The sequence below is a fragment of the Protopterus annectens genome, chromosome 7.part0, assembly GCF_019279795.1.
Source record: "Protopterus annectens isolate FY-2018-M chromosome 7.part0, PAN1.0, whole genome shotgun sequence".
NCBI lineage: Eukaryota > Metazoa > Chordata > Ceratodontiformes > Protopteridae > Protopterus > Protopterus annectens.
Window position 1 is genome coordinate 1061333160 of NC_056739.1, and position 27616 is coordinate 1061360775.

General features: G+C 37.9%; 1 protein-coding gene across 1 annotated transcript in view; it reads right to left on the reverse strand.

The window, feature by feature from the left end:
* The window catches only part of LOC122806858 (aromatase), a 313131-nt gene extending 287032 nt beyond the window's left edge, over window positions 1-26099 (reverse strand). The window contains exons 1-2 of the mRNA XM_044077618.1: window positions 25916-26099; window positions 23926-24076 (exon numbers count right to left, since the gene is read on the reverse strand). Of these exons, the coding sequence (XP_043933553.1) occupies window positions 23926-24076; window positions 25916-26081 (317 nt within the window). The 5' untranslated portion in view covers window positions 26082-26099. The remainder of the gene's footprint in view (window positions 1-23925; window positions 24077-25915) is intronic.
* Window positions 26100-27616: the final 1517 nt, after the last annotated feature.

Consider the following 27616-nt stretch of genomic DNA (forward strand, 5'->3'; position numbering starts at 1 on the left):
TAGGGAAATATGCCATTTGTCTGTGAGTGCGTGATCATGGCGTTAGTTTATGTAATTAGCGGAGTGTGTGAGGACTGCAGGGAGACTTGCACCCAGAAAAAAATGAAGTTTAAGGGAACATTTTAAATGATTGTTTTACATGTGATGAGATTTTTGCTTGGAGCATGCATAGTAGTGTAATACTCTACAAAATTATGAACATCGATATTCGGGTGATTAATTATTTATATATATATATATATATATATATATATATATATATATATATATATATATATATATATATATATATATATATATATATGGGTCTACTTTGCTTACCCAAAAAAACACATCCCCAACATTCACTTCACCAAAACGAATACAGCGACAAACCAGAAGGCTGACATCCGCAACACCGACATTCCGACCTGAGGTAAGTAACCGCTTGGTCATCCTGTTGAACTTTGCCCTTTACCCCAGCGGTATTGCGATCTTGAAGTTGGTATATTTAGTTAGGGGGGTGTGGGCAGTTATAGGGGTGGGTTTAGTTTTTTTTTGTTTGTTTTTTTTTTGGGATGGCCAAGTGGTTACTTACCTTGGGTTGCAAAGTCAGTGTTCCGGATGTCGGCCTTCTGGTTTGTCGGTGTATTCGACTTGATGAAGTGAATGTCGGCGATGTGTTTTTTCAGGTAAGTGAAGTAGATCTATATATATATATATATATATATATATATATATATATATATATATATATTACTTCAGCCCATTTTTTGTGAAAGAAGAATGGCATTCCATCACATATGAGACTTTTATAATATTGAAATTTGATCCATGCATATAGAAAATAAAGACACTGCAGCAGTAGTACATCTTTTCCAGACTTTATGATTTCTGTTTGAAGATTTGAACAAACTTTAAACATAATCTATGCAAAATTTGAGGAAACAGAAGGGCATAACATCTGTCCCAACTTTGTAATTTATACCTTATTTATAAATAACAAGATACAAGTGTTCATTTAATGTTTGGGAGCTTAAAGTGGTTTACAATTAAACACACAAAGTCACTGCTGTCGACCGGCATGTGGTCAAAAGGAGTTAAAAATGGCAAATGTCAACTCAAAATATATTGACTACAGTACAGTGAATGGGTGTTGTAGTTCAAGTATCTGAGTTTGGCATTGTGCACAGAGATTGCAGTTTAGTGCGGAACAGGGAATTAGCCCATTTCCATTTTCACTGTACAATCTCAGAGTTGGTATATATAAGTTGCAGGGGATGTGGGGGGCACACACAATAGTAAAATACATGTACCATTGACTATGGCATGTTACCATACATGAAGGTGCATAGCACGGGTGACTAATGTCACCTCCTGTTATGTTGAACTACAGGTGTCGATGTATTCATTTTCAACTTGGATGGAATTTCTCTGTTCCGGATTCAGGATTTTGGGTCGACTATATGACTGGTTTACCCATGCACTTTCCAGATTTCAATAGTAAACTGCTTAAACTATAATGCAAAAGATAGAACAGCATCGTAATATTAAATGTGGTTAAAAAGACTATTTGATAATATGGGACTGTGAATTGGATATGATGTGCAAGAAAATGATGGATCATATCACATCTCCAATCAGATGTCTATTCAGAACAATTAACATTTAACAAGATATGCTGGACAGCCTATAAAATGTTTCTTGTACAGGGAGCTAGGACATAATAGTTCACATTGTAAATGAACTGCCTGTGCAAATTAAGGGGAAATTACTTAACAAAGAAAAAATTCAGAGGCAAGCACATAAAAAGGGAAAGAACAGTTTTGTTAGAGAGCAATCCAATAATTGAAGTGAGTGAAAACATTTCTGAAAAGGAAAATAGTATAATGGAGATGGAGTAATATAAAAATGTAGCCAACAGACAAGGGAAAATAAAGGTGACCAAGTACAGGACAACCTTGTCATTAGTAAGAAAAAGGGATTCTAAACAAACAGGAATGAGAAGAATAAATGATACAACAAATAGAGAAAAAGGAAATGCTAACCTACAGTTCTAGAATAAATCTACAGTTCTAGAATAAATCTACAGTTCTAGAATAACCAACCAGGACAATAGTACTAATCTATAAATGTCAATGGGATGAAGAAAGGTGATCAGTAGAGGAAAGAGTTGATACAGATGTAATGTAACACTAATAACTTGATAAACTTTAGAAGAAGATGAGTAGAGATATTTTTTTCTGGGAAATGTTTAGAATAGATGAATATAGGTGGAGATTTTTTTCTGGGAGATGTTGAGAATATGGTAAACATGTAAATAATATATTACACATGCAAACATGGACATTGTATAAAGTAAAGCTGAGTTAAAGTAACGCTTCTACAAACGTGAGGACTGACAGGACTACTGAAATCTTTAAATCAGTGAACTAAAGAAGGAGGTTGGAGTTTGAGAGTTACAAAATTGTATAAAAAATATTATGGAAAATGTGGAAATGGTTTACTTAAAGACCTGGAAATCAGTACCCCGATTAAACTAGGAATGTAAAATGTTGTACTTGAAGTAACTATGTGTTAAGGTTCAAAAACAGAATTGACTGCTGAACTGTAGATTTTATTTAAGGGAAAGGCTATACAGAGTTTTTGTGGTAGACCAAGAAACTTGTAGACAGAAAAGGAGAACTAAGACTAAGGGGAAACATGGACTCCAAATACTGTTAAGGTACAGTGCCACCTTAAAATGATTTATTTAATACTTCAAAAGAATGAGGTTTTGCAGAAAGGTTTCAAAGCTGGAAAGATTAAATTTTCTTGATATTAAGGTAAAGACCTATAATAATTCATCAAAATCAACAGTAAATTAGGGTTGTGCACAAAACATGGCTGTACTCAGATTAAGTATAATATTTGTAGTTGATAAAACTTTAAAGACTTCTGAACAGATGCAAACTATACTACAAAAAGAACTAAAAATATCCACTAGACCAACATAGGAGGTATAATGAATGCATGTAGTCCTTTCATCTACTCTATATAGTGTTTTCATCCACTCTGTTTTAACTGGACTTTATCAGAATAAAATCTGTATGATTTGAATCTCAGTGGATGTTTTCATTTTTTTTTCTCATGTAGTTGATAAAGTAGAGACAGAAAGAAAAAAGTTTACATCTTAGAAGGCCATATAGTTCCATCAACTTTATTTTACATGGATGACAAAATACTGGCCCTGATTCTAAAAGACTTGCTTGCAGTGTAAGTGACCACTTACAGTGACAGCAGGGTGAGAGCATGTGTTTTGGAATATGGTCTCTGAAGTAAGGCTGTTTATAGATAGGCCTTACACCAAAGTAAGTCACTTACACTGAGAGTAGGTCTTCAGGAATCTAGCCAACTGTATGCTAAGGAAAAGGAAATTGTATAGAAATACATAATAGTTTTAGGAATGACTGACATGTAAGAAATAACATTTTATGCAAAATGTTAAGATCAATTGGAATTCCTTCATCATCTCTTGAGGTTTCTGCCAGATTTTTAGTGTCAAACCACACAGAAATAGGACACAGTATCTGCAATAAGTAAAGGCAAAGCATACAGTGCTCTCTTTACTTCTCATGGCTTCTGAATCTCCAGCTGCCTTCATTGTATTGTTTAGTACTACAACAAACCATGGACCACAGCAATTCTGAATTTATTTTTCCTTCTGACCATTAAAATATTTTAAGACTGATCCCTTAGATGTAGCAATAAGTCAGAATTAGAAACATTACAATGTTATTATGTTTAAAGATGACTTTACATTTGATTAACAGTGGTAACAAGTTAAAAGGAACAGTCAGAGTTTTTATCCCTGTCCCCTGTTTTCAGGTTATTAAATAGTGGTAGAACCTTTCAAAATACAAAGGACTCAGATTCATACTCGGGATGGTGGACATCCAGCAAAGTGACATGGGTGCTTTATTCAGATAACATTATTCCAATAATAATTTTATAGATAATAATAGCAAGGAGGTGCACATTAATTGCACCTCCCCAAGAATTGCCATTCATGGTTATACAGCTTGAATCCAAGCTATATTGTACCTACTTAAGCCAGATATTGACATGCCAGAATAAACAATGAATATAGTGGCACTGGATAAGAACATTAATCACAATAACGTCAATAATGTGTAATAACTTCTTCCAAGACAAATAATGCCAGTGAGCCAGGAAAATCATGCAGCCAGTTAGCATTAGATACAAAGGGAAATTGGAGTCAAACCTTCATGTTAGGAAGGTATTGCACACTTGAAGCAGAAACCATGTTAGATATTATGTTAAGATCCAACATATAAATGGCAGAAGAGCAAAGCCTTGGATTTAGGATAGACATAGATCTAAACAGACTATAACGTGTTAAAAAGGTGAGAGCTTAGTTTCAGTGTCAATATATGTTAAATCAGACACTGTAATGACAAGATATTTCATCAGGGAGTGCTAAGTAGAGCACCTAAGGAATAGAACCTTGGGGTAATAATCATGAAATGAAGAAGAAGAATCTCTCCATTCAGTATTAAATTACTTTGGCCAGGGCAAATAGGATGTTTAGTTGCAATGTAAGTGGTGTGGACTCTAAAGAACACAGGATTAGTATTCTAGCATGTAGAGATCTATTAAAGCCCTACTTGGAAAACATCAGATAGTGCTGGAGACCATATACTGATAAGGATACAAGTCTGATGAAGACTGGGGCAGTTAGATTATTAGAGCAGGGTGTCTACTCTTGGCATCTGCAACAGAAATGTAAAAATAAAATCAAATGTTTACTCTGGCTTATGATTCCGCAAATGATCATAGAAAGTAGTTTAAACCTATCTCAGGATTTTACAACCCTTTCACATGAAGAAAACTGCTAGACAATGAAGTCAATTCAACAGGGATGAAAATAAGCATTGCCAGCCTTACTCACATCATTTACATTTAAGAAACGTTGTGTAATATTTCTTGTGTAAGAATACGTTTTTTTAATTACAAATGGCTAAAAAATAAAATCCACAAAGTTAGACCAAGCCTTAGCAAGGAATGCTGTACTTAAACAGCTGACCTAATTGAAGATGTTAGTATATTTATTATGAATGCTGGTAATCGTAAAATATGTAGGTGATATTCTATTTTTTATATTTAAACATCTATATGTGGAGCATCATACAGCTGAACCCCAATATGCAAATTGTCCATGATTAACTTATACTGAGTTAAACTACAGAAAAGCATGAACTTGCATTCCCAGGCCAGAGTTCCTGTCACTTAGCACATTGTGATGATGTGTGGTAGTACCAGCTGTGCCAGGGAGGAGTAGGGTAGTGCATGTGTAACATATTCCAGCATAGCTAGCTGGACTTTTGTAAAGAATTATATGCCATTTGAATATTAAACAGATATGCTTGTGTTAAAAATATATCAACAGTGGGTCCTGCTGGACAGAAAAGAAATATACATGTTTGTCAGACTATATTGTTGTAACTGATGAAATGTATATATTTTAACAGATGACATTGGAAAGGAAGGGGTTAACCTCAGCCAGCTAACCTTAAAAAAAACAGCCCAAAATTAAATTACTTGGTTTAGACCATAAAGATTTTATCTCACAGGTCTGAATGCAGCCAAAGATCCAATGTCTGTGAAAAGCTTGGGATGGGATCCTGCTCTATTGTCCTTAATGGTGAACTAATTCCTACCATGGAATGCCAGAGAATGACTTGTTAGTTTCTGCAGAAAGGGTGGAAGTATTGGAATTGTTTTACAGTTTCCAAATGTTGTAATAAACCTTAACTAAAGTTATATGTGTGTATTGTGACACATCAGTGCCAGATCCTGGCTCAGTTTCTAGTGAGAGGATAGTTTGGGAACCACAGAGTCAGGTGACCAGATGTGATGCCATTCTACAGCAAGCACTGAAATTGTATTTGAATACTAATGAGAGATGTGAGGTGAGTACTCTGTTTTTAGACCTGACAAGACACCCAACCACTTTCATCTTGCCCTGCTTTAGTAAGTCACTAGGAAACAGTAATTCTTCAGTCAGTTAGAAAAATATAGTGACATTAGCTAAATGTTGTTTTTTCTGAGTCTTTCTGAGACTTTCTGAGTCTTTCTACCCATGTTTTTTTTATATTTTCTGTGACTGAAACTCCCATGTTTACTGTAAATAGATGTTCAGTATTTTCATTTTTTTTGCTATTTATTGTTAAATTTATCTGAACCTTTCATTGTGGTTGGTCTTTTAGAAAATATTTAACTTTTGAGAGGACTTGTATTTATTTAGTGGCACTGTGGCTCCACGTTCCTGAAAGTCTTGCTGCTTGGTTAAACACTACCATTTAATTAATTTTACTAAGTGTAACTGGATACCCTAATAAGAGCCTCAAAGTAGCTGGCTTCAGGTGTTCTAGTGGTAGTAAATCTACCTTATAGTCTTGGTGGAGGTGGTAGAGCCTGTAAACTGTGCCAGCCTTTCTCAGGTGGGTATGTGTGTGTGAAAATCAAATTTCAGAGAGAGAGAGTATGCGTCAACTAGTCTGAACAGGGACACTGACAGCACTGATTTCATGGTGAGGGTGGCGGAGGACTTGACTTGAAACACCTGGCTAATGACTTAGCTCTTTAGTGGTCAGTGGGGTGTCTTATTTGGAGAGAAACCCCAACCCCAGGACTGGAATGTGCATTACCTGTGTTGTGTTAAGGTAAATTGTACTGGGTGCAGAGGGCTGCATCTGAAAATACACTGTGTGTCTATTTTTCTCACAGTGAATGTTTCCCACCGGTGGTGGTGGTGAGGATTGAGGCTCCTTGATCACTGGCCCAGAGGAGGGCTGTCACACACATAACAAAAAAGGCCTCATTATGACAGTTTTATGTCTTATAACAACAGCTATGCCTAATATCAGATAATAATTATATCATGTAAGTCCTTATGCCTAACACCTTTCAACGGCTTGAACATCCTAATGTCAATGTTTCTCAGCTATAGCAAATAAATATTTGTAAATAAAGAGCATGCTTGGTTGGTATAAAATATGAATAAGCCTTAAATTACATCAAAATGTTTGTGCCCCCTCACTTGTGTTTTTCAAATTACCATTTCAATGAAAACAACAAAGATTTAATGCAATCTTAAACACACCAATGTTAAGTCTGGCTGAAATTCAGCTTTTTTTTAAATCCTTGCTTCATTTTCCATGTAATATGACATTAGACATATTTAACTTAGTCCGATTAATCTGTGTGAATCTCAGTAATATTTGTTTGTTTCCTTTTCACAGTTTTAACCTCATCTTTTTTCTCTTGCTTTTCGCCATCTAAACCAATGATTACTTCATTGCATGTGTTTTTTCTCCAGAGTATTTTCTGAGTTTAGATTCTTTTTAGAAATTTCAGAAAATAAGCCCCTAATCCCTGTAACTCATTAGTACAGTGTACAGATATAAAAAAATAATATTAGTGTTGTTTTTCTTAGCAATAAAATCTGTTAAATCTTTAATCATATTATTACCTTTAAATGTAGTAGTATTAATAATCTTAGGAGTTGCTGATTCACCACACCTATTCTGACTTTTCTCATTTATAACCATGACTAAAATCAGATGGATTATCTAATGTCTGATATTAATTACTATCTGTAACCATCCACGATTTATGATGGTAGGAAAAAGAAGGCATCAGGGATGTTGTGACAACAGAGGGACAGGTGTGTGTAGGTTTCTGTGGTACTGTGCGTGTGTGAGAGGAAGAGTGTGTATGATTCCTGAACATCCTAGGCATGCCTTCAGTCTGGCAGTAGATAGGCAACTCTTTGTTCTCTTTGTAGCTATGTCTCTCTAAGAGTTAGCATCAATGAAGTGATTATCCAGAGTATCAAAAGCACTAGTACTTCATATGGGAACATGCTCTGTAATACCATCATTGTCTGAGAACTTCAAAGGATCGCCAATAGCCAAAACACAATTTGGTTATTGTGCTTTCAATTATTTATACCGATTTGTTTATTACAACTTGAATAACCAAATGGGTGACCCATGAAATAATATATATATATATATATATATATATATATATATATATATATATATATGTGTATATATATATATATATATATATATATATATATATATATATATATATATATATATACATACATATATGTATATATATATATATATATATGTATTAGATGCCCACAGTCCTCTGTAGGGAGCTATGCTCTTTGCATTATCTAATGTAACTAACTCAGAGTTTACCAAAACCTCTGATATTTTTTTATGCATGGTTGCTAATTAAGTGCTTGAGGGTTGACTAAATAGGTTTCAGTGAGTTAAGTGACAACAGAATGTATTACTCTCATTTTGCCAATATCAGTAAAAGAAACTAGATAAGAGTTACAAAAGATGAAACTGGAAAATTCTTAAGTTCAACTGGGAAGGCAACTACATAAATACAATGTTCTCATCGAGTCTAGCTTCAGTAGCATAAATACAATGAATATGCCACATTAGCTCTCATGGAAGCATAGTGTTTGGATGCTAGACTCTTGAGTCCGCAAATAAAAACTTATTTGCAGCTGCTTCAGTGCCAGAGATTTAATTAAAACTCATCAAGATCTGAGAACAAATGATCTGAGCAGGACTTGTACTGTCAGGAAGTAGGGAATTACTCTAAACAGAAACATTTGGAGTAGGAAAATGAAAAGATAGACAGAGGGAAGGAAATGGAAACACTCCAGGCAGCGTTCTCCTATATGGAAATATCAGCAGCTTCTGTATAGGAATATGTGTCAGTGTGGCAAGGATCAAGGAACCATTTTGGAGTTCATCTATCATGTTTCAGGGTAAGAAAGTGTTCACATGTGGATACACAGCTCATGTATTACTGGCATGTACCTATAATTTCTGCTTCCAAACTCTCTAAAATCATGTCCCCTTTTGACATGAAGTTAAATAAACCTATGCTATTCCGTTTTTTTAGTATCCATTAGTTTAATAGCTATTAGAATGCAGAACAAAGAAGCTAAGCTACTATTATCTGAAAGCTAAGTGCAATAAAAGTTCAATGCAACTGACTTATTGAAGTGCAACTGAAACTAATAATAATGCTTTAAGTTTAATCAGAATCATAGTAAAAAAAAAAGCATTGAAACATCACCACTGTACAATACTGGATTTGTGGGACCTTGGTAAACCTAATGGTGTATTGTGCACCTCTGATGGCTTACTAGCAAAGAAATTTTTTAGATGAGGATTTCTTTGAAGATCAGATACAAAATGCCATAGTTTGAAGAAACACTGTTCCAATTAGACAGGACATCTGAGTTGCACTATTGTCAGATGTGTGTTTCATAGAATTGTTCATGTTTTAGAGAGTAAAGGGAGAAGTTAAAATAAAAGAAAAATTTAGCCCTTGTATTTTAAATACATTTTCATTTCTAGATGGATTCCTGATTGTTTTAGTCTGCTTCTGATGATTTATTTCCTGTCAACATAGCAAGTGAAAAAAGTTTTTTTTTTTTGGAATTCGTAACATGTGCGTAATGTGGAAAGGCACAAGAAGAGACTCAGGAGGTCTTAGTTAGCAAATTTAATGCTGTAGTGTTCATTTTAATTGGTCAGTGGTTGTATTTTATTGTTACAATAATGTTGCATTTAATCAGTAATAGTATATATTATACCATGACCCCCCCCATTAATATTCCAAAATGTGCACGCTGATTGGCCAGCGTGCACGTTGTAAATCGACTTATACTAATGGAAAAAGGTCCGGTCGCCCGGACTTTTTCCATTAGTATAAGTCTCTGTCTCGCTATGTTAAAAGAGTTTAACATAGCGAGACAGGTTTAAAAAAAGCAACGGAGATCTACGTTGCTTTTTTTAAAGCTGTCTCGCTATGTTAAACTCCTTTAACATAGCGACACAATGTAAAAGCAACGGAGATCTTGCTTTCTCCGTTGCTTTTTTTTTTAAACCTGTCTCGCTATGTTAAATGGGTTTAACATAGCAAGACAGCTTTAAAATAAACAACGGAGATGAATATTGTTTTGTATCTTAACAAGAGCATGTTCAGTGAATCACTGAGTGAAATCAATAGAACATTAAGCAGTAGCTCAATATAGCTCAGTGCGCTATCCCATTCCATGGTTAAACAGACCACTTACCACAGAGCATAAGGACAATTCTCAGGTGAAGGAGAGTAGGGAACCACACATTACAGCAGTCTGTGTGTACTATAGTCTGGCAGTAGTGTTAATACTTGATACAGGGAACATAAGGAGATGAGGTTACACATTATAACATATGCACCATCTGCATGAGCCAGAAGGAAGGGGCAAAATAGAATGAAGAAGCACTATATAGCTGGTTGAGTACCATCTGTATGAGCAACAAAGTAAGGACACAAAGGAGAGGGACATACTGACACAAGGAAATATACTGTAAAAGGCAGATAGTGTACCCTGTAGGTGACAAATATCCCTAGCACTGGTGAGGAGATGACACCCTATGATGAGTATGCACAACAGCAATGTGTGCTCCCAGCAAGTCTATGGCACCTCCATAAATACTACATATATGTCATGGGTACAAGTGGGGTCTATATATGCTGAAGAAAACAGTTGATAAATAAGAGCTGCACATAATGTGTACAGTCCAGGCTTTGTATGTACCCAGATGGGGACAAAGCAGTTATGAGTCTTTATGTGCCGTGTTTACCTCATTTCCCTGTAGTGTGTATTTGGCCTCATTTGCATGGCAATTGCTATTAGTACTCAAGTGAATGACATCACTGTACTGACAAATTGCAAACAGCTATATACTATACAGCAAGAAGTGGAGTCTACTTTTATGCATCTGAACATCATAGTTCAAGCAGCAGGGACAACGATGTGTGTGTGTGTGTGTGTGTGTGTGTGTGTGTGTGTGTGTGTGTGTGTGTGTGTGTGCGTGTGTGTGTGTGTGTGTGTGTGTGTATGTGTCTGTGTGTGATATGCATGCACACACACACACACACACACACACATATATATATATATATATATATATATATATACAGAGAGAGAGAGAGACATGTTTTATATAAGTAAGTGTGTGTGTGTGTGTGTGTGTGTGTGTGTGTGTGTGCGCGCGCGTGCACACTTATGTTAGCTGCCTTTGTTGGGATGGAAGGTTGGATGGTCTGTGGGAAACAGTGCATAGCTCACTACATCTGCTGCACTGGTGGCTGCGCTGCCTGATTATTGCAGTCATGTAAATGATGTTATGGTATTTCAAATGGCAGCTGTATAGTTTTCTGTGAATTCCACTGCTGATGTTATTCATGCAGAGTGTTTGATTTGCATACATACTGAGAAGCTGTCAACCTGGTGTGGAGTAGCCTATTACTTTGGCAGACCAGCTGTACTGTTTTATATAAACTCTGCAATGACATTTTAGAAGTATCTTGACACACATTAGCCTCTCACTTAGTGCGGTCTATATCTATGGTCAATAACCATACTTTTGCTTATAGATAAGCGTAATGAAGCTGAATTCATCACATTCAGCTAACTACAACTGAATAACTGAATTATTTGCATGGAAGAAAATGCTCCTTTACCAAAACCACAATGATTTAGGTTTAGAGTAGTTAAGTCAGGAGTGGGAGGAATGAAAGCCTGGCTTAGTGACTCAGACAGATGCAGCCCTGACTATCACACAGATGTCCAATTAGTCATTCTGGCAATTGACAAGCCAGGCAGGGAAGTGCTTCACTCTTGTGCACATGTCATCAGGAGAATGAAACAGGGTCCCAGGTAGCTTAATTATTCACAGAGGCTTGAATAAGATCAAAGGCTGCAGGACTTGGGCTTGGTATTCCAAGCCAGTGATGATAGCCCTTGTAGGCATGTGTATTTTAGCAAGCACACATAAGAAGAGGGCATTGAATGCCTTGTGGTGATGCAGGCGCATACATATGCCCCCATAGTGTTGGGTTTGGGACTTAATCACAAAACCCAAGATGGCTCCCAAGGAACAGAAAACAGATGGTCAGTAAGCAGAAGGGGAGAATCAGTATGACCAAAGGAATGGGGCAGGTATGTGAAGACTCAATGCACTGTAAACAATAGTTATACAGTATCTTTTAACAAATGTTTCTGCTATGAGTGGTAGTGAATCACAGCTCCCTCACAACTACTATTATACCATGAAGGAAAAGGAAACATGGGTTATTTCAATGCCACAATAACATCTGAAGTCTGTAGAATTAGATGTCTTTTGGGAATCATTGTGGTTTGCTGAAATTGTGCCTGAGTGCCAAAACCCCCAAAGCAGTTGTAGACACTAAAAACTGTAGCACAGAACTGCATTTGTTGTACTGCTAGGAAGAGATAAACTATGCCAAACAAACAAAAAGCAAGGAGAGCACTGTATAACTTAATGTATGCCACATCAGTACTTACCTGTGATCATGGTACTCTTGGTAAACTTGTGTATGGTACCATATGAAATACATATCAGGAAAACAAACAACGTGAGGCAAAAATGCATACCTACTTTACCTAACATCACAAAAGTCTAATGTTATACTATCACTCACAACAGTGAGAGCACTGTGAATTGCTGCATAATCTAAGTCTCATTTATTATGTTTCTATTGCATTTTGTTCTGTTTGCATTTTACTTAGTGAGGAACCTTAGTCTTGTAGTATCACTCCCAATAGTGAGAGAATTGTGAATTGCTGCAGGGTCTGTGCCTAATATATATACACTTAGACTGCATTTTTACTATTTATAGATTAGATTCTTCTTTAACTCATCTCTTGCACACTGTGCAGCAGTGGTTTGCAGTGCCCTGTGGAGAGGTAGGCACCTAGAGTTGCAATTTTTCATATAAAACTTCCTTTTTAATTTCCTCAGTATCTAGTTGAGTGTAGAGTAGATAGTTTGCCTGCTGAGAAGTATCACTCCAAGATGCTGTTTTAGAACATTCCTAGCCCAACTCCAAACCCAGATTTCATGGATCACAAAAAAGAGGATCCACATTCATGGATGTGCACTTTCCTATTGTATTTGTAGCTAGGCTGGTGGAAATGGGCACATTGAGACTATGTTGCAATTGTCTCATGTTTACTGATAACCATCTTAGTCTTAAGCAAACTGACACATTATGTGAGAGATGTAATTGCACTATGTCTCTGTAGGCAAACCTCTCACAGACAGCACTGATGTTTCCAAGCAGATTGCCAGTAACACACACTATATCTACCATGGATCAGATACATAAACTCACATATGCTGAGGCTCTCAAATGCAATCGACCCAGACTTCAAAGGCTTCCCATATACTTCCCTGAGCAACCTCCCAGACAACTACAAAGACAACACTTCCCAAGGCACATACAACCACATATCACAATGTTTCATCCTTAAGGCAAACTGCTTCACAACCCAATATATTGGTCACTGGAAACATTCTGATGCCCCCCTAAACATGCTGGCAAAGAGACAGTTATAGTCAGTTGCCTATCAGGGAAAAGGATTTTGTACCAGTATGACTGTGTCATAGTCCATGTGGGTGTTAATGACCTGAGACATAACACCCTGGACTATATGAAGAGAGTCATGATAGTGCTTTCAGATTATGTGTCCCAGGCAGGTATGAGCTTAGCATTGAGTAGCATTCCACTGTCTCCAAGGATGATTCCACAATAAAAATAGAAGATGATTGACTTTAACAATTGGATTAGTTACTAGTGTCATTCTAATGGGATCCAGTATTTGTCAGATTGGGAGAACATGATTGACAGCCCCTGTGACAGGAATGGTCTGCATTTGTCCCTACTAGATTTTTGGATATTGGCCAACACATTATCCAAACATATAGTGCCTTTTTAGGCAATGCCAATCTGATACACCTTCCACATAGTAAACTCTATGCAAGAAAAACTAAAAGTGTTACTGCTCAGTGCTAGGGGTCTCAACAGAAGCTCTACTACCTTGAAGCACTCCTCACTCTGGAGAGTGTTGACATCTGTGCAGTTACTGAGATGTGGTTTAAAGCCATGGAAGGCACCAAAGCAGTACAGGGCTATAATGCCTTCCACACATTTAGACCAACTACCGCACAGGAAGGGACAAGAGGCAGAGTTGTATCAATCTACATAAAAAGCTAGCATACCTCAAGATTGGTCAAACAATATGACATGCTTGAGCTACTGCATTTCTGACTAACCTTAGGTAAAGTCCCATACCTTATCCTTGCTGGCTATAGGTCCCTGTCAATAACCCAGGATAACCATACCACATACGTGAATATAATGGGGTCATTCAAAACTCAGCCCAGCACCATATTCATGGGTGATTTCAACTATCTCACTATAAATAGGGATACATATACAATAACTAACATGCAGGCTCAATTATTCCTGGATTTTGTCAGTGCAAACACCCTGGAACAGCTAGACTGCTTTAACTCTCAGCAAACCACAGAACCTTTAAGAACTGTTCCAAGGTTAACTATCTCCTGTTACGTGATGGCATAGCTAGTTTCCAAATCCCCCCAAAACTCAGAGAGGATGATGGTCTATGTGGAGATGTTTAAGGAAATAACTACATAGAAACAGGATTATCAAACCAAAATAAACGTAGGACAAACTCCAAAATCAAGCCCCTTTGGTGGACTTCCAGTATAAATAGGTTGTACAACAAAATAAAGAAAATTGTGTCCAAAAGTAGGAAAGGCTATGCCTAAAAGACAAAATTTCTCTCATCAGTCTCAACAAGCAACTCAGGGGACTAATCAAATCTACCAAAACCAACTTCGAAGCAAAAATGGTCTCCCAGGCTAAGAATAATCATAAGGCATTTTTCAATTTTGTGTGCAACATTAAAGGGAACACCCAACAGTGTTTTGAACTAATAGTAAATGGAACATCCTATACTGACCTGAGGGTACAGCAAATTTGCTGGCCAATAAATTTAGCTTCAATTTCACCTCCCTATCACCCCAGCTCCTCCCCAGAAAATAAATTCTACCATTTTCCTCTAGCTGTCACTGAAGTACAGATCCTCACTGTACTATCCAGAGTAAGTAATCTTACAAGTTAGCACTAATAAACCATAAGCACTACTTACTCTTATACTCTCTACGATTACCTTGTCCCCTATTGGTCCATTTTAATTCAGTTCCCTATATTACTCTAGCATGCCCAAAGGTCAGTCAGTGGTTTCCTCTCCAGTCCAGCTGGTGAATCTGGGAATTTTGAGGCAATGCTACAACTGTCTCATGTACACGGACAACCATCTCCTCCTCCAAACAGGTTCAAATATATGTGAAAGATGCAACCATATAGCCAAACTGGAGGCTGAGCTCTCTCATCTCAAAACTGGTGTAACCAGTCAGGAGGAGAAGGTAACCTCACACAACACAATTCCAGTGTCACATAGTCCCACCACAACAGCGAACCAAACACATAAAAACACAAAAACATACTCGGAGGCTCTAAATAAAAATCTACCTAAGCAACAGAGACCTCCAAAGCAGACATCCAAGCAAACGCTACCCCAAAACAAAACACGTACAACACATAGCACACAAAGTCAGTGTGCCAAGCAGTCATAGCCCTTAAGGCTGAATGACACACCTGATACTCTTGTAATAGGTGACTCCATTGTCAGACACACTGACGTCCTGCTCACCAGGCTGAATAAAGAGAAGGTCACAGTGAGCTGCCTGTCAGGCGCTAGGATCCGCCACATAATGCAAGCACTCAGGTCACTCCAAAGCAAATACAAATATGACTCAGTCATTGAACATGTTGGCGTGAATGACCTGAGACGTACCTCCCTCGACTACATGAAAAGAGACATAGAGGAGCTCTCTGATCATGTATCCCAGGCCGGTATGACCCTGACCTTGAGCAGCATCTTACCCTCACCTAGAATGATGCCACAGTATAAAGACAAAATGATCGATTTTAAAAATTGGCTAAAGTTTTGGTGTCATTCAAAGGGGATCCAGTGTCTGTCAGCCTGGGATGACATGCTCGACAAGCCACGTTGCTTCCCTAGGGATGGCTTGCACCTGTCACCCCTGGGCTTTCGGATATTGGCAAAGGCTCTTGCCACCCCCATAGTGCCTTTTTTAGGCAAGGCTCAAAAGTCAAACCCACCTCCGTAGACAGCACAAGGAACAAGAAGCTAAGGGTAATGCTGCTAAACGCCAGAAGTCTTAACCTCAAGATGCACACACTTAAAGCTCTCCTCAGTATGGAGAACATCGATATCTGTGCAGTGACAGAAACCTGGTTCTAGGCTCCAGAGAGCACCCCAGCACTACCAGGTTATACCTCATATCATGCTTTTCGGCCCCAAAACCCGGACCGAACCAAAAAAGGAGGGGGAGTTTCCATATTTATCAAGGATATCCACACCTCCAGGTTAGTGGCATTGCATGAAGTATCGGAGACCATCCATGTGCAACTGACAGTGGGCATTTTGGGCAAGACTGCTTTTCAGTTTATAGAATCCTACAGACCACCCTCTCAAAGTCAGGAATCCCACTCGGCTTTCCTGAAAACATTGGAGAACATGAAGATCTCTCCGAACACCATTATATTGGGTGACTTCAACTACCCAAACATAGACTGGGAGCATTACTCAAGCCCCAGCACCTTAGCCCAAAGGTTCCTGGAATTTATAAACTCAAATGCTATGGAACAACTAGTCACCACTCCCACAAGAGGGATAACATACTAGACCTGATCATTACCAACATGGGGACTCTATGCTCCATACCAGAAGTATATCCCTCATTGGTAAGATCAGACCATAAATTAATTTCACTGGATATCCACATCCCGACCCCACCCCCAGCCCAGAAAACCACAGTGAAAAACTTCTCAAAAGCGAACTTCACACTTCTCAAAACTGAAGTGGAATCCTTCAAGGCCCCAGGGCCAGTGGAAACTACGGCCCAAACTGCAGAATCCTATATAAACGCATTCTACGGACATCTCCAGGAATGCATGGATCATGCTATCCCAAACAAAATCAAGACCCAATCATCCAAAGGCAGGCGTCCATTCTGGTGAACCCCAGCCATAAATAAACTGTACAACAGAAGGAGGAAGCTACTACATGATAGAGCAAAATCCCTAAAAGGGAAGGCATCTCTGATCAGTACTAGCAAAAAATTACGATCCCTCATAAAATCCTCCAAGGCCAGCTTCAGGACACTAAAGACAATCATAAGGCTTTTTTCAGTTATGTTAGGAACCTGGGATGCAACTCCCAGACTTGTTCTGAGTTGATTCTAAACGACAAAAAATACACTGAACCCACAGACATCGCCAATATCCTGGCAGACAGGTTCAGTGCAAGCTTCTCCAGCCCCCCCCCAAAAGAGCAAGTATCTATCCCGGCAGAGTGCAGCCTCCCAAACATCTCTGATGCTCAGGTGAAGGCCGCCCTCTCCAAAGCAAAAAACACTGCTTCCATGGGACCAGATGGCATCCCAGGTTGCGTCCTACATGAACTCCAAGAAGAACTAATCCCTCAAGTAAAACTGCTGTACAATCTCAGCCTCACTACAGGATATGTGCCCAAAGAATGGCGTACAGCAACAGTGGTCCCACTCCACAAAGGTGGCGCCTCTACGGACCCTGGAAACTATCGCCCCATAAGCCTGACTAGCCTAGTCTGCAAGGCTATGGAGAGGATCATCATGGAACACATAAACAAAGACATCGGGGACTTACAGACACTAGACCCTACCCAATTTGGCTTCGTCAAGGGCAGATCCTGCCTTTTGAACCTGGTTGACTTCTTCGAAACAGTCACCAAGGCCATAGATGAAGGGAAGGTAGTCCACACAGCCTATCTGGACCTCGCAAAGGCATTTGACACAATACCCCACTTGGGCATCATAGATAAGCTATCCAGCCTAAATATAAACCCCTATGTCACAAGATGGGTCGCAAACTGGCTCAAAGACAGAACCCACAGAGTCAGAGTTGCTGGAGCCATGTCAGACTCGAAACCGGTCACAAGTGGTGTCCCACAAGGTTCTGTCCTGGTACCTCTCTTGTTCGGTATTTACTTTTCTGAGGTACAGGCCAATGTGGGAGGACTATGGGTCACCAAGTTCGCAGATGACTGCAAACTGGGCACCATAATCGACTCTCCAGCTGACACAAATATCCTTTAAAAAGGTCTCGCAGAGATGGATAACTGGTGCCAGAGCCATGGTCTAAAGCTAAATGCCAAAAAGTGTATAGTCATACCCTTTGGCAAAAACAATGTGCCCACAAATTACCACATAGGTGGTAACCCATTAAGTACTGAGAAAGTAATTAGGGATCTGGGGACCCAAGTTGATAGCAATCTCTCCTTTGACAACCACATTGCCAAAGTGGTTAGAAAGACCTTCTACATAGCCCACCTCATCATGAAAGGATTCACATCTAGATCAAGAGAGGTAATTGTGCCCCTTTATTCATCCCTCATCAGGCCCATCATAGAATACAATGCCCCTTTGGGATGTACCTTACCCGACACCTGCAGCAATTAGAAAGACCCCAAAAGTACCTCACCAGGAGGATCAAGGGACTCAAACAGATGCCATATGCTGCTCGGTTAAAAAAAACTCCAGCTCTACTCAGTTGCATACCGCCTACTTCGAGGCGATCTATGCCTGACATATAAAGCTATGTCCAACCCAGAATTAATGGACATGCTCCACCTCAGTAAATCTAAATCCCTTAGAGCCATGCGCTCGAGGGACTTGAACCTCAGCACAGAAATAAATAGAACATGCTGGAGGGACAGATTCATAACCCAGAGGCTCCCTTCGCTCTGGAATAGAATTCCAATTCATGTTAGGCAGAGCACCTCACTGACTCTCTTCAAGAAGAATCTTGATGAGTGGATGGGGGATTGTAGGTTTGTCCCGGGGATTACTTCTGTGTCACTATTAGACAGAGGGACAGTAAACTAAACTTTAAAAAGGGCACAGTATACTCAAATCAAGGGATGGCGTAAGCCAAACACAATCAGGCTAGGCTTATAAATGCCCCAGGGCAGATAGCCTAGTATGAACCTATGAACCTATGAACCTATGAGTTGAAAACATTGCATTGTTGGATCTTGATAATGTCCCAGGATGCCTTCTAAATAGATTGAAACATGACCTATCAGGCCCACTAGAATCTCTATTCAGTCACATCCTCTGTACAGGCTTCATCCCTGGGAGGATGGAGGACTGCAACAGTCATCCCTATACACAAACAGAGACTGTCATCAGACCCAGGGAACTACAGATCCATAAGTTTGGCTAGTCTTATATGCAAAGCTATGGAAAGAATTATTGTGAACCTGATAAACAAAGCCATAGGAAATCTTCAAACACTGGAGCCATTACAGTTTGGTTTTGTCAAGAACAGGTCATGCCTATTAAAATTGGTGAACTTCTTCAAGCAGGTCACTAGAGCCATGGACAAGGGCTAAATGGTACATGCTGCCTACCTTGACCTAGCACAGTCAGGTATTATACACAAGCCACACATTTAGGTATAAATCCCCATGTGACCCGATGGATAACCAAACGTTCACAGATAGCACACATGAAGCTAAGGTAGGGTAATCCACCTTCACCAAGAGGCCTGTTACTAGTGGTCTCCCACAAGGATTGGTATATGGATGTCTCCTGTTTAGAATATACTTCCTTGAAGTTGGCAAATGTAGAGAGCCTTTGGCTGACCAAATTTATTGTTGACTGCAAGTTAGGTGCAATCAACGAATCCACTAAAGATTTAGATATCCTTCTGGAGGGTCAGACACAGACAAATAGTTGGTGCCAGAGCCATAGCCTAAAACTCAATGAAAAAAAATGCATAAGTATACCCTTTGGAAAGATGACCACCTCTGTCAATTACAATATTGATAACACTCCCCTAAGAGTAGACCTAGTTGTGAGGGACTTGAAAACTTAGGTTGACAGTCACTTGATCACCATGTGTCCATGGTAGTGAAAAAAATTGTTCTAGATGGTGCAACTTATAAGTAAGGGCATGGCATCCAGATCTAAGGAGATCATAGTTCCATTATACTCAGCCCTCAATGGACCAATAATTGAGTGCAATCCACCCTTCAGCATGTACTAGACATTTGCAACAACTGGAGTGGCTACAGGGGTTAATCACTAAGAGAATACTGGGTGTAAATAATATGTCCTATGCAGACCACCTCAAAGCCCTGTCCCTGTACTTGGTCTCCTACAGACTACTAAGGGGTGATCTATGCCTAACCTACAAGGCATTCTCCAATCCATCCCTGATGGATCTGCTACACATTTGCAAAACAAACAGCACTAGAAGTACCCCCTCTAAGGATCTAAACCTCGTCTGTAACAAAAATAAAATATGTTGGAGGGACAGGTATGTGCCTCAGAGATCACCCCTTCTCTGCAGCAGACTCCCCATTCATGTGAAACAGAGCTCTTCAATAATTCTGTTCAAGCACAATTTGGACCAATGGATGGGAATTTTCAAATTCACCCATGGCTTGTCACCTGTGGCCCTTATGGGCAAGAGCAGTTGTAGAAACCCTAAGGCACATACATATACCAAAGCCATTCTAGCCCATGTGCATTAATAATTGGGAAAATTGGGACATGATTAGCTAGGCTTAAAAAGACTCTAGGGATATTAACCTGTTTCCTCCCAGATTCCAAAGACATGCACTAGGTGGATTGGATGATCTAAATTGGCCCTAGGTGTGAGTGTATGCATGCAAATGTGTGTGGTTCACCCTCTGGGGGAGGGGGAGGTTGGGCCTTCGGCTAGCAAATTGAGCCAGTAAAACCCGTAACTGCTACAGAAACAACAAGTGGTGAAAGGTGCTTGTTGCCTGATGTACCACATGGTGTGTAAATGGGAAAGAGAGAGAGAGGGATATTAACCTAATAACCTCCTATGATCCTATGATCCTTAAAAAGTAAAAAAGAAACCCGCCATTTATACAGGCAGTTGCTGTCAGAAACATTATCATACAATTCTTGGAAGAACATGTTTAGCAATGCACTGATGAGTGTTCACCGCATTATGGAACTGCCTGATTCTAAACTTTTCAGAGTGATATTCCTCCCTTGTTTCATTAAGATAATATGCCTCTGCATTTAGATTTTTGTTTTTTGAAATGCATTATACTCTGCATGTATATATAGTGATACACACACACACACACACACACACACACACACACACACACACACACACACACACACACACACACACACACACACACATATGGTTCCACTTGAAATCATCGAACCTGAGAATATTGAGACCAGAACGTCATACCATCACAATATCGTATTTCCAAAACACTGACGGTTAAAACATCAAAAAAGGAGAGCAAAATATGCTAATATGCCAACAGTGTCCACTCTCCGCTGCATATGGAGACAGGGATACTATAGCAGTGGTGTTACCACTTTAAGAGAGAGGCTGTACTGTATACAACATGGCAGAAAGCATGTTCTGTAACCTGGAGAACAGGGAAATGCATACTATTTCACAAACTGTTGTAAGGGTAATCAAACTGGTAAAACATACTGCTTCATTTTAAACTAAGAATGCACAGTAAATGAAAGTAGATAGAAATACATACATAAGAGGACTAACATGGTAACGTGTTGTAAGGCAGCATTTTTTAATAGTGAATTATATTGCTTTAATGTAACACTATTTAAATACTGATGGTCTGAGTTACAGTTTTAATATAACGTGTAAGTGCTGATAGCAAAAATGAGTTTCTATTTAAATGCACAGGGAACAGCAGAATAATTTCTCATTGTAGTTATGAATTATAGGTTATAATATTTGTATAGTTTACTATTAGTTATCTAATGGTAGCTCTTGTTGATGTGGTCTCCGTTTTCGATGTTTTAATCGTCGATGTTTTGGAAATGCAATATTGTGACGGTACAATGTTCTGGTCTCGATATTCTCAGGTTCGATGTTCTGGTTGTTCAACGATTTCAAGTGAAACCGTAAGAACGTGTGTTATGTTTTATATGTGTGACACATTTTCAGAACTATTCCTAAATCCCTGACTCTGTGCAAACATGACCTTTCCAAGATATATAAGAAACATTGGCCTCAAGAGTTATTTCTTCCAACTTTTCATTTTAGACAGCAGGGATTTCAAAATCATCCTGAAAATCTGAAACAATAAGGAGTAGCTTTCATATAAATGCGAAATCATAATGCACATACAGCTGCTATACAATCTAGAATGTCCTGATTTATCTGTGGATTGCTCATTAGCAACAATGTAATATATTTTCTTCACTCTAGTGAAAGCGAGCAAAGGACATTGAATGAAAATACTTTACTATAGTACCTCAAATGAAGTAAGGCAACCAGGGCAAGACACATTCATGCATTATCCTATGGTAAAGTCTCAAAAATATTCAAGTTAGAAGTCAAAATGCAACGTGTACAACACTATTGTAAAGTGTTTTCTGTTTCCCCATTCACAGAAAGTGCTAATATGTTTTTAAGTCACATCTTCAGCCAGGAGTTCTGCATAGGCACAATATATTTTGATTTACACATTTGAAAGATTGTAATAACTTACATGAAAGAAAGCATATAAAGGCTTAATTGTCTGTAACAACAGGCTGAAAAATTTGGACGGAAAAAAATGCATCTCTACTATTTTCAATACAATTTTGATACAAATGTATTTTTATATTATTGGCATTAGAAACTTATAGTGTATTATGCTATAAATATAGATAAGGGCAGCTATTATTAGTTCATAGGTTCATAGGGTCATAGGTAAGTACTAGGCTATCTGCTCGAGGGCGTCTATAAGCCTAGCCAGAATGGGTTGGCTTTCACTGCCCCCTTAGATTAGTTCCCTGTGCCTCGGTCCAGCAAAGCCATTAGTTCCCTCTGCCTCTGTCCAGCAGAGCCACTGCAGTGATCCCCGGGGTAAATTTTCTGTTTCCCATACATTCATCAAGGTTTCTCTTGAAGAGTGTTAGTGAGGGGCTCTGCCTAATGTAAATTGGAATCCTGTCCCAAAGCATGGGGAGTCTCTGGGACAGGAATCTATCCCTCCAGCATGTCCTATTTATCGTTGTGTTGAGGTTTAGATCCCTAGAGCGTGTGGCTCTTGGGGATTTGTTTTTGTTTTTTAGGTGGAGCATGTCCATCAATTCTGGGTTGGACATCGCCTTGTATGACAGACAGACCACCTCTGAGTAAGAGGTATCCAACCGAGTACAGCTGGAGTTTCTTCAGTCGGGCTGCATAGTGCATATGTTTGAGGCCAGAAATCCTCTTGGTGAGGTACTTCTGTGGTCTTTCTAGCTGTTGCAGTAAAATAATTACTGTGCAGAGAACTATTTTCACTATTTGGTACTTGAAAATAACTGGTATATGTCATAATGGCTATGAATATGAATCAAATAATATTTTTATTATGTTTTTTAAACACTTCTATAGACCATTTATATGCAATAACATCATTTTAGATGGCTATGTTGTGCTGAAAAAATGGTGTGATAAATTAATATTTATCTCTAATGAGCTGTGTATTTTTGAATCCGCCACTTTTGTAACTTGCAAAACTTTACAACTATCAGATTGCAATGAAATTTAGTACAAATCTTGTTCTGCCTACTTAATGTGGGAATGTGTTAAAGGTGTTTACTTTTTTTTATTAAATAAACTACATTATTCAAACTGCTCCCTTCCTATTCTAACAAAACATTTATTTTCTGCAATGAAATAACTGCTACATAAGGTTTAAAACTGAAAATAAATAGTTTTACAACAAAGCAGGGGTGAAATAAGAAACTCATTATAACATGCTTTGCACTTTCTAGTAACACTACTAATATTTTTGTATTTAACTGTAAAGTTAACCACCTGCTAATAATGAGTGTTTCTTCCCCCATGATCCAGACTCTCACAAATTCTCCATATTTGTCATTGTAGTAATTGCAGGCCTTTCCAATTCCTTTCCAAAGAAAGTGAATATATGAAACAATGGGTCCAATCCCCATGCAGAAAGAAGGACCTGATGAAGATAAAAGATATTAATAATTATATATAAAAGAAGTTGACATTTTTCCAATTATCTTACCAAATCCAAAACCAGTAGCATAAAATGTCACTAGACAATACATCAAATATATTGCATCATTAGACTATTCTTATAAAGTAATGTTGTATACTTTAACAATGTGCGTTCCTGTGATCAGCCTCAAATTTTTAATGACATGGCAACCTTTTGAGTAATTTTTGAAGGTGCTCTCACCAGCCATGATAATGTAGTGGACAATAACAATTCCCCATAAATAGATTCACAGAATGCAAAGGCATTATAAACTACTTTGGGTCTACTATGTATAATATGGGAAGTGGATAGAACTGAAGTAAGAAGGTTTGCTACAGATGCTGTCACCGCCACCTGAATGGGGGGGGGGGGGTGACTTCAATAACCTAAGGGCTTTGAAATTTGGAAATGGTACTGGCACCTCTTTTAGCAGTGATGGGGCATGCATCTTTTTATCCAGAAGTATAAGTATACAATACAGGCAAGCAACAGATCCACAAGAAACATTCAAACAGATTTTTTTTACTGTTCACTTTACTGTCTGTGAAAAATCAGATGGTACGCTAAACAAGAAGCAAATAACCACAGACTACATCAAAGAAGTAGTTCAAAATGAAAACCTGAGAAACATTTGACTGCATCTTTTTTATGTATTTATGAACACAGAAGAGAAAATTACTATGAACTACTGCGGCTGTTGAGGTCCAAAGAAGAATGTGACAGACTGCATTATTAATACAACATACCCTCCCATCACTATTAAGGTATTAGCTACATACACCACCATCACTATTAAGGTATTAGCTAGCAGGTCATATATTTTGTTAACCATTTAAACCACAACAAAAGTTCAGATTAGGAGAGAAGCAATCACTTTTCCTTTTTTTTTCAAATTATAAATGTAAGTAACTATTTTAAAAATAAGTATGCAGTAGCTATTTCTTTATGTTAGTTTATTGATTCCTGTTAAATTATAAACAATTGCCCTAGATAAGCATATTGCAGACCAATAAGCAGACAGTGCCCCTCACCAAATAGAAAGAACACTTTTCTAGAATGCATACTGTATTCCTATCTTCCACTACCTGAAGATGCAAAATTTGTTCCAGTTTTAGGCTGCTTGTGAAGTACAGTACAGTACAGTGGTAGGTTTACATCACTGCTTCATTCTAATGCTGAGGTAAAAATGTTATATAAAATAACTTAAGCTATCATGATTCACATATATATTTACTAATCCACTACAAACAGCACAGTGTAAATAAAAGACATGCCTAAAGGTCAGGAAAATATTGCACAATGTGCTCTGTCTACAATCATAATTCAAAGTATGTTATCTGGGAGACTATATCACATCTGATAAAACAGATACAATGATTTATATAACTTTAACAACGTTTTTGTGTTGAAAGATATATTGTAAATATCATTCAGTTACATGAGTTTAGGTTTTCACTGTAGTAAGCCAAAGCCTACATGCTAATGCACAGTTTGGATAATTTACCAGGCAGTTTTCATTGGTATGCATTAGCTCTCTGTTAGATATCGATTGTTGGAAATACAACATTCAGATGTAAGAAACTGTGTTCATTTACTCAGAAATGCGCAATTGAAAATATGATATTATATCTCTCTTTTGCTCTATCTCTCTATATACATATATATTTATATTTATAAACTTTTTTATTCACATACACAAAGATGTATCACACACACAACGTGAAAAATAAGTGAAGTGTTAATGTAAGTTTATAAGAAATATAAAAGTAAAACAATGAAATCATTGATTTCAAAGATTACCTGGTGGAGAAGAACGGAATTTACAATTCCAGATCACAATCAAAGCCAGTATTAAGAAGATGAGGGGAGCGGCAGAACCAGCAATTACTTCTGGAATGACTTCAGTGATACTCTGAACTGAGCTTAATATTCCAATCATTATGTCATTCAGCAGAATTGGCTTCATCTTCTAAAGTTACTGCAAATGAAGACAGAAAGTGAAGCAAGTGATTTTTTTTATAGCTGCAAACATCTTGACAAAAAAGTTATAAAAAAATCAAAAGTCAAACATGCAGATGAATCAATAAAGGAGTAAGGGCCTTGAACTTAAATTAAATCAACTTTATCTACAGTAGCAGGGATATTATGTCATCCTTGAGGAACTATCTAGAACTTTTAAACAAAGTCAACTTCAGATTATAAACTATAACAAATATCACACGTTTTGTCTTTCATCCACCAACTTGCATGTTGTATATCTTTTTACTGCTGATTTCTGTAGGATACTTTCAGTCTAGCAGGACTCCTTTAAGACATATGCATTTACATTTTGTTTTGCAGATGATGCACGTCATATTAAAATAATGGCAAATTGATTTCTAGGCCATTCGTAATAGAATGGGTTATTAAGCAAGATAGTTGTTAATATCACATACTATTATACAGAAAGTTTTCAGTAATGAGCAGATATGTTAAAAGACAATCTATTTATTTCATAGCTTTTTTTGCAAGTGCATATCTGTTTACAAAATTAGTATTTGGCAATACATTTTCTAATCACATGAATCATAATTTTGCTGAACTATACAAAGCCACTATTTATTGTTTCCATTTATTTATTTATTTGCTTTCTTGCGGGGAGCTTAACCCCTGTGATTTCTCTGCCCACATATGTTTATCTGCTACTAGCCCAAGGCTGTCTTCCTCTCTTTTCTTTGGTATCTCAGGGGCTGGTATAACAGAGCAGCACCCCACATAAAGGGTCAAAGAGAAGTTTGTCCCACTTCAAAAAACAGAGTTCATAATTTTACCTTTGTGTATTTTAATGATTAATTGAAGTGGTAACTTGAAGAAGTTGTTTTCATCAAATTAATATCTCTGGAAGATGATTTATCAAATAGGTAGTTCCCCAGTTTCTTGTCTTCTGGCCCAGGGTACAAAATTGCCTTCCTGCTTATGTCAAAAATTCCCTTAACTTCTTTATTCCTCAGTTCCACTCTCAGACTAATTTTTACATACTGCCCATGCATGGTTTCCTCCCATGAATCCATCACTTCCCTCTTGCTTGCCTGTCTTCCTCTTTTCTCTGTCAGTTTTCTACTTTATTTTGTTGGCTCCTACTGCCCTGTGTTCTATTATTTCATGGGCTATAACTTTGCCAGTACTTGGTCTCAGATTTTCATTTTTGTTTTGCTGTGTTATTTTTAATGTTATCTTATACAGGTTTCACATTGATATTTGCCTTTACTCTGATATCTTTTGTACTTCATTCTGTAACTCTGAGTCACTGGTGAAATAAGCCCATTTGTTTAGTCAAATTACTTGGACAACAAGTAAACAAAAATGGGTATGCCTGTAAAAATTACAAGAAGAGGAAGCAGTACACACTGTTTGCTTCTTCCCACCTTTCCTTTTTCCACGTTGAATTCCTTCCGTTAAAAAAAAAATATTTGTCTTTGTTGCAGTGTTCCTTATCAATTTCATCTTAGTTATTTCGACTTA